The 12,380-nt window shown below is 51.1% G+C and overlaps 1 protein-coding gene across 4 annotated transcripts in view; it reads left to right on the top strand.

Annotated features, from left to right (window-relative positions):
- CADPS (calcium dependent secretion activator) overlaps positions 1–12,380 on the top strand; it is a gene marked incomplete at both ends in the record, with an annotated part of 221,813 nt that overhangs the window by 140,962 nt on the left and 68,471 nt on the right. For all 4 annotated transcript variants that reach the window (XM_082487726.1, XM_082487723.1, XM_082487724.1 and 1 more), the window contains 3 exons: positions 9,802–9,903; positions 10,846–10,909; positions 11,683–11,806. In XM_082487726.1, the coding sequence (XP_082343852.1) occupies positions 9,802–9,903; positions 10,846–10,909; positions 11,683–11,806 (290 nt within the window). The remainder of the gene's footprint in view (positions 1–9,801; positions 9,904–10,845; positions 10,910–11,682; positions 11,807–12,380) is intronic.

The raw sequence follows: 12,380 nt of genomic DNA, 5'->3' as shown, positions 1-12,380 counted from the left end.
AAGGGCTTTAAGCCCTCGGGCACCCGTGTCTCTCTCAAAGTCCCTGTGACGTCAGTTCGGAAATTGCTTAGACGTAATCGACAATTTTATCTCGCTGCTGTTGCAAAGCCATTTCAATTTCAGAAGTAGCCCGTTCCTTTCCCTCAAATGTGGCAAACCTTTGATGGGAGGAACCGGAGCGGTGCTTTTGCCTTTGCTATTTGTTTTGTTGACAGCTGTAGCATCTATTGCAGCTTCTTTTTCTGCTTGTTTTCTGTTAAGTTGCATTGTATGCTTTGGGGTATCGCTCCCTATCGTGCATATGCTGCTGAAGGAAGGAATGTTATAAAATAATTATGTGTTTTCATAAACCCTCTGGTAAATACCATCCCGAATTATGACACACATTGCCCAGGTTTCACGTTGCAAGGCTGCCGCTTGCTTTTGCAGTTACTTTCATACATCTTGTCATGGAAACCGAGTTTTTGCTTCCTTAGTTTCTTTTTTAGTTCTGACTTTCTTTTGCTCATTCGTTCCTTCTTTGCCAATTGTTAATTTGATTTCGGTTGTTTGCTCTGAGTTTAGTTTCCTTTTGTTTTATTTCGAGTTTTTTCATGCTTTTTTCTTGTTTCTCTCACTTTTGCCGCTGGCCTTGCCCCCCGCCTCTCAATCACTCCCCAAAGCCAACACATGGCAGAATTACTTGGTGGGTCACAGCCAAGTGCAGAAGGCGAAGGGGGCAAAGCCTCTCATGCCCCTGCCGCTGAAGCGGAGACAAAAAAGGATTCCAAAAAGGAGTCCAAAAAAAGGAAAGATTCCAAATCCCAGCCGAATCCAGAGCCGAAAAGGTAAGCGAAAGCGCGCAGTGCGCAGGAGTGCGTTGTAGAGGGCACCGGGCTCCTCGGGCACTGGGCACACGGGGCGGTTTGGGTCCCCACGGCACGGGGAGACCCTCTATGGCACCGGCATTCGGGTCGTACGCTCTCCTGGGAGCTGGATGGCGTTTGGGCACCCAAGCCCCGTTGGAGGTCAGGGCCTTGAGTTTTTGAAGCGTGCATTTGGGAGACTGCTGAGACGGCGTGTGGGACTGCTGAGACTGGGCAGGAGGAACTGGCGGTCCCCATTGCCCCTCTTCCGTAGGCAGGAGGCTGTTGAGGGGACAGGACCTGGCTCAGAGCCCGTTTGGCCCATAATGGAGAGGAGGTTGGATGCTGGTCATGACTGCCCCGTGTACATCTCCGCAGGGTCCGGCATAGCCAGAGCTGGAGCCTCCTCTTCATGGGGATCGGTGGCAGGAGGTATCTTGTGGTCCTGGCCATGGTGACACCCCGCCACTCCCTCCCTGTGGGGCTGGAGAGTTGTGGGCTCAGGAAAATATCTTGCTTTAAAACCCGCGAGGTGTGGAGACCCCAGTCCCACGCCTGCCTGTGGCCGCTGCGCCGTGCCGGCAGACCGCTGGGCACTGCCGAAGGGGCTGCGCGGCCACCGCCGGGATATGCAGATTGGTTGTCTAAAATATTCCAAGAAAGGAAGGAGATGTTTCGCTGTGACTTAGCTGTCTCTAGCTGATGGTTGACTTCACATCAGGAGGCTGAGGGTTCACGTTCCTCCTTGGTGGCTGCCGTCTCTCCGTGGCCTGGGGATGAGGGAGCTGCGAGGCCGCGGCACTGCGCTTTCTGGCCGAGGGCAGGCTCGGCCCGACGCCCGGGAGCCGGAGGAGTTCGGTACGGAGGCTGCGGAGTGTGGTCTCTGGCCTCTGTTATCAGGACGCCACCAAAAGGGACCGCAGGGGGTCTGAGAGAAAACGCGACTCCGTCTCTTTCGTGTCTGCTGTCGGAAATCTGAGTATCTGAGCAGGAGAGTCACGATTGCTTGTCGGAAAGCTGTTTAGGCCACACGCGTCGCGTGTGTGCAAAGCCGATATTTACCCGCCCAGTCCTAAACGGCGGTTGCGACGTGTGTAGAGCCGGGTTCGCTGGAGCTACGTCCCTTCCTCCCACCTGCTCATTGCCTTAGGGCTGGCCGTGCTCTCCCCGGGAAACCTATAGCTCGTGGCAGAGCTGAAAAACTTTGCCAGTAAAATCAGTAGAGGTAGGAGCACGCCTGCCCCGGGACCCGGCACGGCGCCCGACGGAGCATCTTGGCTGCACTGCGTCGTTATTGCTATGCACGGGGGTCTGGGAAAGACGTTACAAGACATTTTTCTGTTTAATAGAGGCTCCTTTTTCTGTCGAAACTGAGAAAGCGTTGATTTTCTGTACAAAAGGAAGTTCCTTCACTTTTAGGCAGTAAAAAAATAAGCCGGGCGGGTGGTTTAGCTTTCCCCAGGATGAGGTTGGCTGTCAGTCAGAATATGCCACCCAGTAATGAAGGTCGAGCAGGGAGATAATGCCGCGTGGCTATCAGTCGCCGGTATTAGCAGCAGACAGTGCTGGAGCTGAGGTGGGCTGTCTGTTTGGATCGTGTTCGCGTGAGGTCAGGCAGCGAGACAACAGTCGCTCGCAGTCAGCGGGGAAGTGCGGGCCGGCTGCCGCGCGGATGCTGAGGACAGCCCGAAGGTCAAGGCTGACAGCGTGACAGGCGGCAGCGCGGGGACGATGCCACCTCGCCTGTCCGGCACCGCAGCCGGGACGGGAGCGGGACGGGGGCTGGTGGAAATGCACCTCCGGCTTGGAGCCGCCCCTGCGGCCGCGGCAGGTGAAATGGCCAAAAGGGGGGTTGGGGGCATGTTCTGTAGCCCTGTGGCTCTGTACGTCAGGGCTCGGTCTCCCCGCCTCCTTTGGGCTCACGCAGATTATTCAGACCCCTGAAAGCCTGACATAATCTCTCCAAACCAAGGCTGTAAATCACTGCATGACGCTCCCCTTATTTTTTTTCCGTTAATTTCATCCTTTTCCAAGTAGAAATGGAGTTAAATGTAAATTGCTTCTCCTAAGTTTCACCTCCTGGAGGTAATACCTGCGTATGTAAGGTGCGGGCCGTCAGGAGGGCAGGGACCATCGAGGGACAACACCGGCGAACGCCCGCACGGTTTCCTGCTGTTACCCGGCTGCTCGCTGTTCACTAAGACGGAGGAGCTCGAGGCTTTTTCACCGTCGTGGTCACTAGTGAGTTGATAACGGGGTTTGGCCCGCCAGCTGTGGCTGGGTGCCTTTTGTAAAGCCCTGCCACTATGCAAGCTGCTGTGATTTCTGATGCATTTACCTCCGTGACAGGTAAGAAAGGCGTAGCGTTATCCGGGCACCCGACAGCACACGCCGTGTGCTGTCGGGTGTCTGTTTGCTTTTGGTACCACCACTACCGTAGTGAGGCTGTCGCTTTCCTTTATCAACAGTCCTCCAAAAAAACTAGGAAGACAGGAATGGTTTAGAGAAGACATCGCAATTTTGGGTAGAATTATGAAAGGTCTTACACGATCGCCCAGGTCTTTCCCTGCCTTCTGTTTCCGTGTTTGTCGCTCTTCTCACGTTGGGATATGGCAGTCCTGCCGGCGTCGTTCAACAGGCAGAGAAGTGATGTGTCAGAGGAGCCCGGCTGCTTCCCTGCCTGCGCACGGGAGAGGTGGTGTGGATCAGAAAGTTGAGCTCAGCTTTGCCGGGCCCAAAGTTGGCACCTAAACCTCGAAGGGTGATTCCTGCCCCTTTCAGAGGAGCGGCTTTCAGGAGCGACCTTGGTTTCGCTTGCGTCTTTTTGGGATTTAGCCACGTAGTAACTTTCGTTTAAAATGCTAAAGTTGGCATCGAAAAAGACCCTTTCTGTGCCTGCTACTCCCAAACTTGTAAAAATGAGACTACAGTATTGATTGTCTGCATGCTCAGTATTAGCAGACATTGAGCTTACCAGAGTCAGGGTCTCGGACCCAGTCCCCTCCAGTCTAATAACGACTGAACACCGTCACTTTCTGCAAGTTGTTCAACAGCTGTTTACCCAAGGCCCGAGCAGCTACAAGTCTCTCTCTTAATTAATTTGGTATATTAGAGGCTTGCCCTTTTTTCTGTAAGCTTTATTTTATGGGCTCTAGCTTGTTTTCAAGAAGTAGCTCTTTTGTTAGCCACCATTACCGTTAGTTTTCATTAGTTTTTTACAACTGTAAGCCAGCAGAAATAATGCTATTGTCATAAACCTCGAGGAATTGAAAAGTCCGCGTAACATATTTGCAGTTTTTTCCATTGTGTTCTAATTAGGTATCTGGCTGTTTCACATAAAGGCAAGATTTTCATGCCGCTGGTTAAAAAAAGCGAAACGAGACCTTTTTGGTCCCTTAAAAGAAGTAGTAAATACACGAACACTTCATCGCAGTATCCGCACGTGCTTCCCTGGTACTTTGTGTTACGTTTCCACGTCTCTCTCGGGTGCGTAGCCCTGGCTGCGGCACGGCAGGTGGAAACCCGGCAGGCCGGAATGCTCTAACCTGTCTTTAGGTGCCGGCTCCGCGTCCCCAGCAGCCCCGTGACAAGCCCTGGGTGGCACGACGTGCGTCACGGCCGTCTGTCGGACAGGATCCGGCGCCTGTGCCGAGGGGCGGCGGGTTGCCAGCCACCAGCAGACAACCGGCTCCGCGCGGCCGCCTGACGTGATCCGTTACAATGGGTGTAGGATGGCGGTGCTCAGAAAGCATGCGGTTCAGCCGCGGTGCGTCAGGGGTGTCGGTGGCACATGAGAAGCGATGAGCCGTGACTTGGCTCGGCGCTGCGGCGTGGAGGAGAGCCCGAGCGCCGGGAAGGCGGGAGTTGGGCGGGTGAGAGGGCTCCCGTGCTCTGCAGCATCCCGAGCGGGCGGCCGGGGCAGCGGGCGGAGGGCCGGGCTGAACAAAGGGCTTTCAGCCGGCGTTTCGCGCACGGGGCGGATTCCCAGAAGAAAGGGGAGTCGGGTAAAAACCGGTGTTTGCTGAATAGGCTTTCTTTCAAGGGGTCTACACAGGTGGGCTCTTTGAGGTCAGGTTTGCGGGGGGAGGCGTAGGGGGCAGCAGGCAGGCAGCTAGCTGTGAGCCTGCCCGCGTCCCCGGCGCCGCTCCCCGCGCAACCGGTGGGACTCCGCGCAGGCGAGTCTTCCTGCGAGGGATCCTCTGAGAGCCGCTCCTGACACATGCCGTCCAAGGCACTAATCATCGATGTTTACTGTATAGCTCATATGTGCTGCACCTGGCAACCAGCAAGGGAGCTGAAGGCAGCACGTGTTTTATATTTGAGTTGTTACTTAAAAAATCAAATTATTTGCATCAGTTTTTGACATTGTTTTTTTTCCCTTGGCTCTGTGTGCCAGGGCTCACAGTGCGTGCAAAGATCTGTTTGCTACGTGTAAGCAATATTTTCCCCAGTAGAAAAAAAAAGTGTAGACAAGTTAAACATAAAAGGTGTAAAAGATGGTATGTCTTTTCATTTATAAGCCGCCATGGTATTTCATACAGGCTTATGTCAAAGAGATTAACCCGCTGGAGCTATACTGTATATTTATAATTGCATACAAACGCACGCTATTGCTTCATAGATTAGTCTTTGTTAAAAAATCATTTTGATATATTTGTTTTAGCAGCATAACTAGCCCTGGGGGCACCGGGTATAATTAGAAAAGGGCACGGGGGGAGGCGGGGCTTGGAGAATAAAGCAGTGGCCTTAGGATCACAGGTCCTAATTATAATTTATAATTAACCCCAGAATTTGCACGAACCATCTAAGCTAAACAAGGACTATCATTTTGGCTGTTTAAACCGCAACCCTTTTTTCTAATTTCACCACCTGCTTTGTTGATGTTGTTGTTTTCGTGGCTTAAAACTTAAAAACAAGGGGGGGATTAGGAAAGCGGCATTTAAAACTTTTCATATGAAATATTTAAAGTGGGAATTTGCTCGTTTAGAGCCAACCCAGCGAATCTGCAGCAGAAGGAGTGATCTGAAAATTGTTTACTTATAATTAAAATTTTCCTTATTTATTTTTCTTGCCTTTTTTGCCCTTCTGCTCCCCTCTCTGCCCACAACTTCTGCCATACACCTCAAGCGTCCGCGAGCAGGAGCTATAAGGAATCGGATTAAATCGTGTCTCCACACAGATGGAGAAGTTTAATGTCGTTCGTTGACCCAAATTCATAGACCCAAACCCATTTTGTCCCTCGTGCATCTGTATATACCATGCACGGACAGAACTTGTTTCACTGTTTTGCTCTCCTCTCGTTCCCCATCTCTGCCTCAGTGTGATAACGGTCGCGTGTGAGAACATCCGTTTCCCCCAGCCGGGTTTTAGCTGCCCTTGCTGCAGAAACGCCGCTCGCTGGAGGAGTCGGTGCTTCTGCCCGTGAGATGGAAATAGCAAATACCAAAGTTGAGCTGGAGACCTTTGCTGAAAACAAAATTGCCCAAAAGCATCCGAACGAGCTGGTGCGACGTGAGCGTCTCCTGGGGATTTTTTTCAGCCCCACCAGCCACGTACTGGAATTGTCTAGAGCACAGAAGCGAGTCTTGGATTACAGTGATGCTAAGCTATATAGCCTTTGTGTTCTTGCAAAAGGGAAAATAAATATGTTCCCTCAAAAAGATTACATTTTCAAAGTATATTTGACTTGAATATTTAATTAGTTTTCAAAATTACCGAGCTAATAAATTGAGTGCGAGGCTTTGGGTAGTGTTTTTCCAGTTCTATGTATATCCTGCATTTGTCACTAATTAATGAGTTCCTAATGCTTCAGCTTCTGGGAAGATGAGCAACAAAGATTAACATAACTAGTAAATCCGAAGATGTGCAGCTGGGTTATAGTATTTGAAATTTGACAAAAACATTGGAAGTATTATTATTTGTGACATGGCTCAAGATGGGGGATTGTGAGGAAAGCAAAGATGACAGAACTGGTGCTAACCACTGTGACAACAACTTGAAAAGCAGCCGACATGACATCTTTCCTATCATGCTGCCGAAAATGTCAACTTTGTGAAGGACAGTGAGAAAATGGTTTGCCGAAAATTTGAAAGGTAGATTCAAGAGATGCTCATCATGTCAGATGCAATATAGTCCGCAGCTGGGTGAGAAAGGGAGTCCTTGCCGTGGTGATGGCTCTCGGTTGGCAGGCCCTTCCAGACATCCGTGCTGCTCCAAAAATGGCTACAGCTGACCTGTAGATTGTCTCAAGTTTGCAGAGGCATGATATGTGAGAGCGGCGTGCGTTTACACCGCGCGGCGGGCCCCGCGTGGAGGGAGCGGTGGCCGGAGCCACCGGGTTTGGTGTCCTTCTGACTCACAAAGACCCCCAAGAAAGGTGGAGACCGGGGGTTAAGCCTACCTGCTCTAGGCGCGCCTCGGTGGTTGGGTCGGCATCCCTTGGGGCGTTGAGACTTGGGCGAGAGCAGCGTCGGCCAGAGGTTCGCTCTCCAGAGCCCGCCCTTCGTCTTCGTGGGGGTCAGTGTTTTCAAAGCGACGCTTCCAGAGCCGCCACTGCCCAGCCGGGACGCGGCCGGCCGGTGCGCTCAGCCCGTTTCAGGTGTCCACCACGAGCGGTTATGTGGCGAGCGCTAAATAACCGGTTCTGGCAAAACTGAAGCCCTTTGAATACAGTGAGATGCTGCGGTTCGTGTGAAAGGGCTGCGACCCAACCCGAGCTGTCAGATCCCGCCATTAGATCTCGCCGGTTGAGGTTATTGACCCAGCAAAGGGTAACATAACTTTCAGACCATTTCCAGTCCATCAGCGAATCACTGCCAGGGCAGGCGGCTTTTCCTACCTCGTTTGTCAGCGCTGATGCAATTAACCTAGTGACACTCCGTGAGCTGTTACGGGTACGGGGGGAGAACCGAATGCCAAAAGTCAAACGAGGGCTTCAACCCTGCCCCTTAACGTGCGGCATTTATTGCCGTCCGCCTTGAGTCATCTGCTTTTCTGCTGGGGAGCAAAGCAGGCGCCGTGAGGTGCACAGCATCACAAAAGGCATGAACGCCTCTGCCTGAATATTAAATATTTTATGGAACTTTGGAATAAAAATATATTAAGCATGTTCAGACATTAATTTTTGCTCGATATCTAATTTGGTTTTTTTGTGGCTTGCTCATTTCTTCAAAATAACTAGTCCTAATTAGATACTAATGAGACCAGATCCATCCTTCCAAAACTGTTTATGAAATGTGTTCCCCAGCTGAGGCGTTTTATCCAAGTTTCAGCCTAAATCTTTTTTCCTTTTTTTTTTTTTTTTTCCTTAATACACAACTGAATTTGGCAAATAATCAAGTAAAGATTTCTGATTAAGTGCTGTTTAAATTTAAATACATGCCCTGGTAGTCGAGTCTTTTTCTGTGTCCATGTTGCAAGTTTTATTTAATGTATATTTAGCATTAAAATTTTGCAGTGAAGATCGTGTGAGGTTTTCTAGTTCCTCTTCCGAAATATTGTAATGGTTTATTCACCTGGATTAGAATATCAGAGTTCGTATTTATGATGCTAAGAGCTGACTAAATGCAGGGTCAAGGAGAAGTGATTGTACAGATTTTATAGCTTTTAATTTTTTATAGGTTTGGGGTTTTTTTTTTAAGTTTAGGGCCTTTGATTCTTTAAGAGGAAAATAAAGCCAACCAATTAACCCCTGACAGGAGGTTCATTAGAAGCTTTGTAATCCCTTGCCAAGTCTTTTGTATAGCCAAACCGGTCTCGTACTGCGGATTTACGCAGCTTAAGCCGAACACTGGAGGAGGCCTTTAAGTAAGAACATTTGTTCGATTTTAAGACTTCTTACGTTACCCAAAGAGCGCCTGTGCCGGCAGAGTTGCCCGGGAGTACGCAAATCCGTAGACTTTGCTCGCCGGCAGCGGGGAGCGGTGCTGTTGATCGTCCGCCCGCCCCATTCCTTCGGTGGATGGAGTCGAGCCGGTCTCTCCCTCCTCTCGCCCGGGATTCTGCTGCGCGGCGCGTTTTGCCGGGGGAGCGGGGGGGGGGGGGAGAAGGAGGGGATTGCCGCCTTCGCCTCTCGGATGGGTTGGCATCGGCAGAGGTACGGGGTGGAAGAGCACGGGGACCACGGCGCCATCCAGCCCCGGGAGAGCTTGGGCAGGGTTCGCCCGCACGCCGTGCTCTCTGAAAGCGGAGAAACGCCCCGGGGCAGCGGGACCCGGGTTGGGTGTCTCACAACGCACTCCTGCGCACTCCTGAAAATACCGGAGCGCCGTAAACGCTCCGAGAAAAATCTCTGGTGAACTGCATCCATGTGTTCGTTCTCGTAAATTAAAATGAAATGGCTGAAAAGGCATTGCGTTTTCAAGGACAGAATGCGTGCCGCTCTCTGGGCGCGTTTCGGCAGAACGTATTGAAGATGGTTCACTTCAAGAAATCGCCGTAACGGGGTGATTCAGCCCTTACGAAGGAGTGCAGAATTTTATATTCTGTTTGTGTCTATGCCTGTTGTCAATATTCTTTTATATTGTGAACTGTGTTAAATTAGCAGGTGGATTTTTCTGCAGAAATTAAGTCCCTATTTTGCCAGCAGTGGGCCCGATCCTGCAGTGAGAGCTGGCATTGCGCTCCCCCTCATGTCCCTATATTTAAAAGGGGATTCTGCTTTTCCCAACTTCTCTATCACAGAAAAAATAAAGGGCGGGGGGGGGTGGGGGTGTGTGTGGGTGTCTACATCCAGATTATCACTCTGAGAGGGGATATTTATTTATTTATTTATTTTTGATGCCTCCGGCAGTGGTGCTGCCGCGACCGCCCCTGCCTCGGTGTGGCACATCCTCTGTCCCCGGTCTCATAGTTGGTGACGTCCCTTTCCGAAAGGGACTGTGTGCCGTGTGCTGTGGGGATGGGTTACCAGGGTGGCGAGGTGGAGTCTGAATCATTCGTGGCATTTCTCCTCCAGGCCTGACGGGATAGGAACTGTGACCGTAGACGAGAAAGAGCGTTTCGAAGAGATCAAGGAGCGGCTTCGTTTGCTTCTGGAGAATCAGATCACGCATTTTAGGTAAAAGCAGAGGGCCCGGGCTGAATGCGAGAGGACCGATTTCCTCCCAGCTCCCTCCGATAAGCAGCAAAGCCAAAAGGCAGCTTTGGAATGCATACAGGAATGTTGCCTAAGTGGCACAGACCTACACAGGGCAGCGAAGCTTGCACGGAAGCACGTTTGCAGCCGGAGAGTGATTTTAAATATATAACCTTTAAAGGGTATTTCAAAACATCTTTCTCCCATAGGCGTGGTAACGCTGTGGATTTTGTTTCTGAAGCATACCACCAAGAAAAAATTCCCTTGTCCTCTTAGTTCTCGCTTCCCCTCTGCTCACTCGTTGCCCGCCCGTTTTCCCCTCTCCCTCGCGCAGGGGCGGGCAGGGCTTTCTGCAGCACGGCCGCAGTTGCAGAAAGGGCGGGCGCTGCCCCGCAGCCGGGACGGGGCCCCCCCACGCCGGCCGGGTGCTGGGCGGGCGGCGCAGGTCTGCGCGCAGCCGGGCGATGCGCCTTCGCACGCATTGTTCCTGCCAGAGCCCTTCGGAGCCGCCGCTCGCCGGGGGCGGGGGCTGCTTCGGCTGATTACCTACCGCCCGCTGCATCGCCAGGTCTCTAGCTGGAAGCAAACGACCTTTCCAGAGGGGCTTTTTCCCCCCCCCCCCCCCCGTTTTTACAAAGAGATGGTAGTTAACTCTCTTCTGCGAGATCTAAAAACTCTCCAGGTGACCCCCAGATTTAATAAGCTGCTAAAACCATCACGTTATTACTACCCTGTAGTCTGTTTTGCTGCCTTAGTGTCCGCACCATCAAACCCTTTTGGAGAGTTGCCCCGTAGAAAGACTGCTCGTTCCGGACATAGGGGCCAGGCCATTGCGGGGGCATATTTAGGAAAGCGTCTTCGTAGCGCTGGAAAGGCTCGTTGGCATGCACCTGCTGTGATGGTAACATGATGTGGTTTTTCTAGGTACTGCTTTCCGTTTGGCCGGCCGGAAGGTGCGCTAAAAGCCACTCTATCGCTGCTGGAAAGGGTAAGCATGAGAATAACAGAGAGTAGTTAAAATTAGCTGCATTCATGGATCTTTCCGTCTAGAAGAGCTTGAGGAACTGTTGTTTCTGCATAGGACGTGCGGTTAATGTAGTTAATATTGAAACGTGGGGGTTTAAGTGGGGTTGCTGCCTCTCCTGCTTCAGCGCGGAGGCGGTGCGCAGCCTGGCCTCTACAGCAGCGCAGCCTGCGCCTGCGTCCGCGTCCGTAGCTGAGGGCGGAGGATCTCGCTGGCAACCACCTGCGCTGCAGACCCTTGCAAAGGAAGCCTGGCTGCTGTCCGGTGAAATTCCCATCTCCAGGCGCGCGCGTTCCTCCCGGGCGTGTGCAACCTGCTCACCGTCATCCTCCCCATCCTTGTTTCAGCCTTCCCGCTCCTCCGACATCCGTCTCACCTTGGCTAACCCGCAGCACGGCCAAGCCCAGACCTAAGCCCGACTCAGTCGGCAGAGCCCGGGAAGGGCGTAACGTTGCCTGGCACTGGGGAACTTGTGATAGATCTTAATGTCATGCCCCAAAAAATCAGAAGCACCTATTCCGGGGCACCCCACAGGGTATAGATACAGAAGGGAAATAATCCGGCAGGGGTAGGTCCCACGGCTCAAGCTGGCCAAGGTGACTTTGTAGTGGATGCCGCTTATTGCATACCCCGAGAGCCACGCAGCGCTAGCGTAGGAATGGATGTATGTGCTGGGCTTGGAGAAAAGCAGTTCTGTGTGCCCGATGCCACAACAAATCAGATTTTCTTGTGTCAAGGTTCTGATGAAAGACATAGTTACTCCGGTCCCTCAAGAGGAGGTAAAAACAGTCATCCGTAAATGCTTGGAGCAAGCAGCTCTAGTCAATTATACTCGACTATCAGAGTATGCCAAAATTGAAGGTAAGGCTCTTTCTTTGTGGAATTACAATTTTGTTATATTTCTAGGTGGCAGCTGTGGCTGGGAGCTATTTAAAAGAAGCTCATTCGCTATTTATTCGCTTGTCAATAAAACTGATGTGATTCTGAATCATTTTTGTGGTGTTGGCTTCAGAAGCAGTTAAGAATGGAAGCTATGCAAAGCGTTTCTTTTTCTGGAAAAGAGAGAGGAAACAGTTAAAGGAACTGTGGCTTTTTTTTTTTTTTTTTTTTTTTTTTTTTTTTGATCGTCAGTGCATTTGGCCAGTGGTGTAGTATTCAGACTCATGTCGTGGTTTTAAAAAACAAATTGAGAAATACTTGGGATGTCATCTTTGCAGCTGAAGGTATAGTGCAGCTAATTGCTTGTGACAGTGGAGTTCAGGAAACAAATGAAAAATAAGAAGCTGAAAAACCGTTTAATCTATGCTTAATCGTTTGTAGCCAATTTAAAATGTCTTTTTTCTGGGAGTGTTTCATTGTCTTTGCAGTTTGCGTAGCCGTCGTTGATCAGTGATCCCATACTTGCATCACATTTCTTCCTTGTCACTCTAAATCC

Source organism: Vanellus vanellus (genome assembly GCF_965231255.1).
Source record: "Vanellus vanellus genome assembly, chromosome: 9".
NCBI classification, from domain to species: Eukaryota; Metazoa; Chordata; class Aves; order Charadriiformes; family Charadriidae; genus Vanellus; species Vanellus vanellus.
The sequence above is the reverse complement of the archived record's forward strand: the minus strand, read 5'-3'. Positions and strand labels throughout refer to the sequence as shown.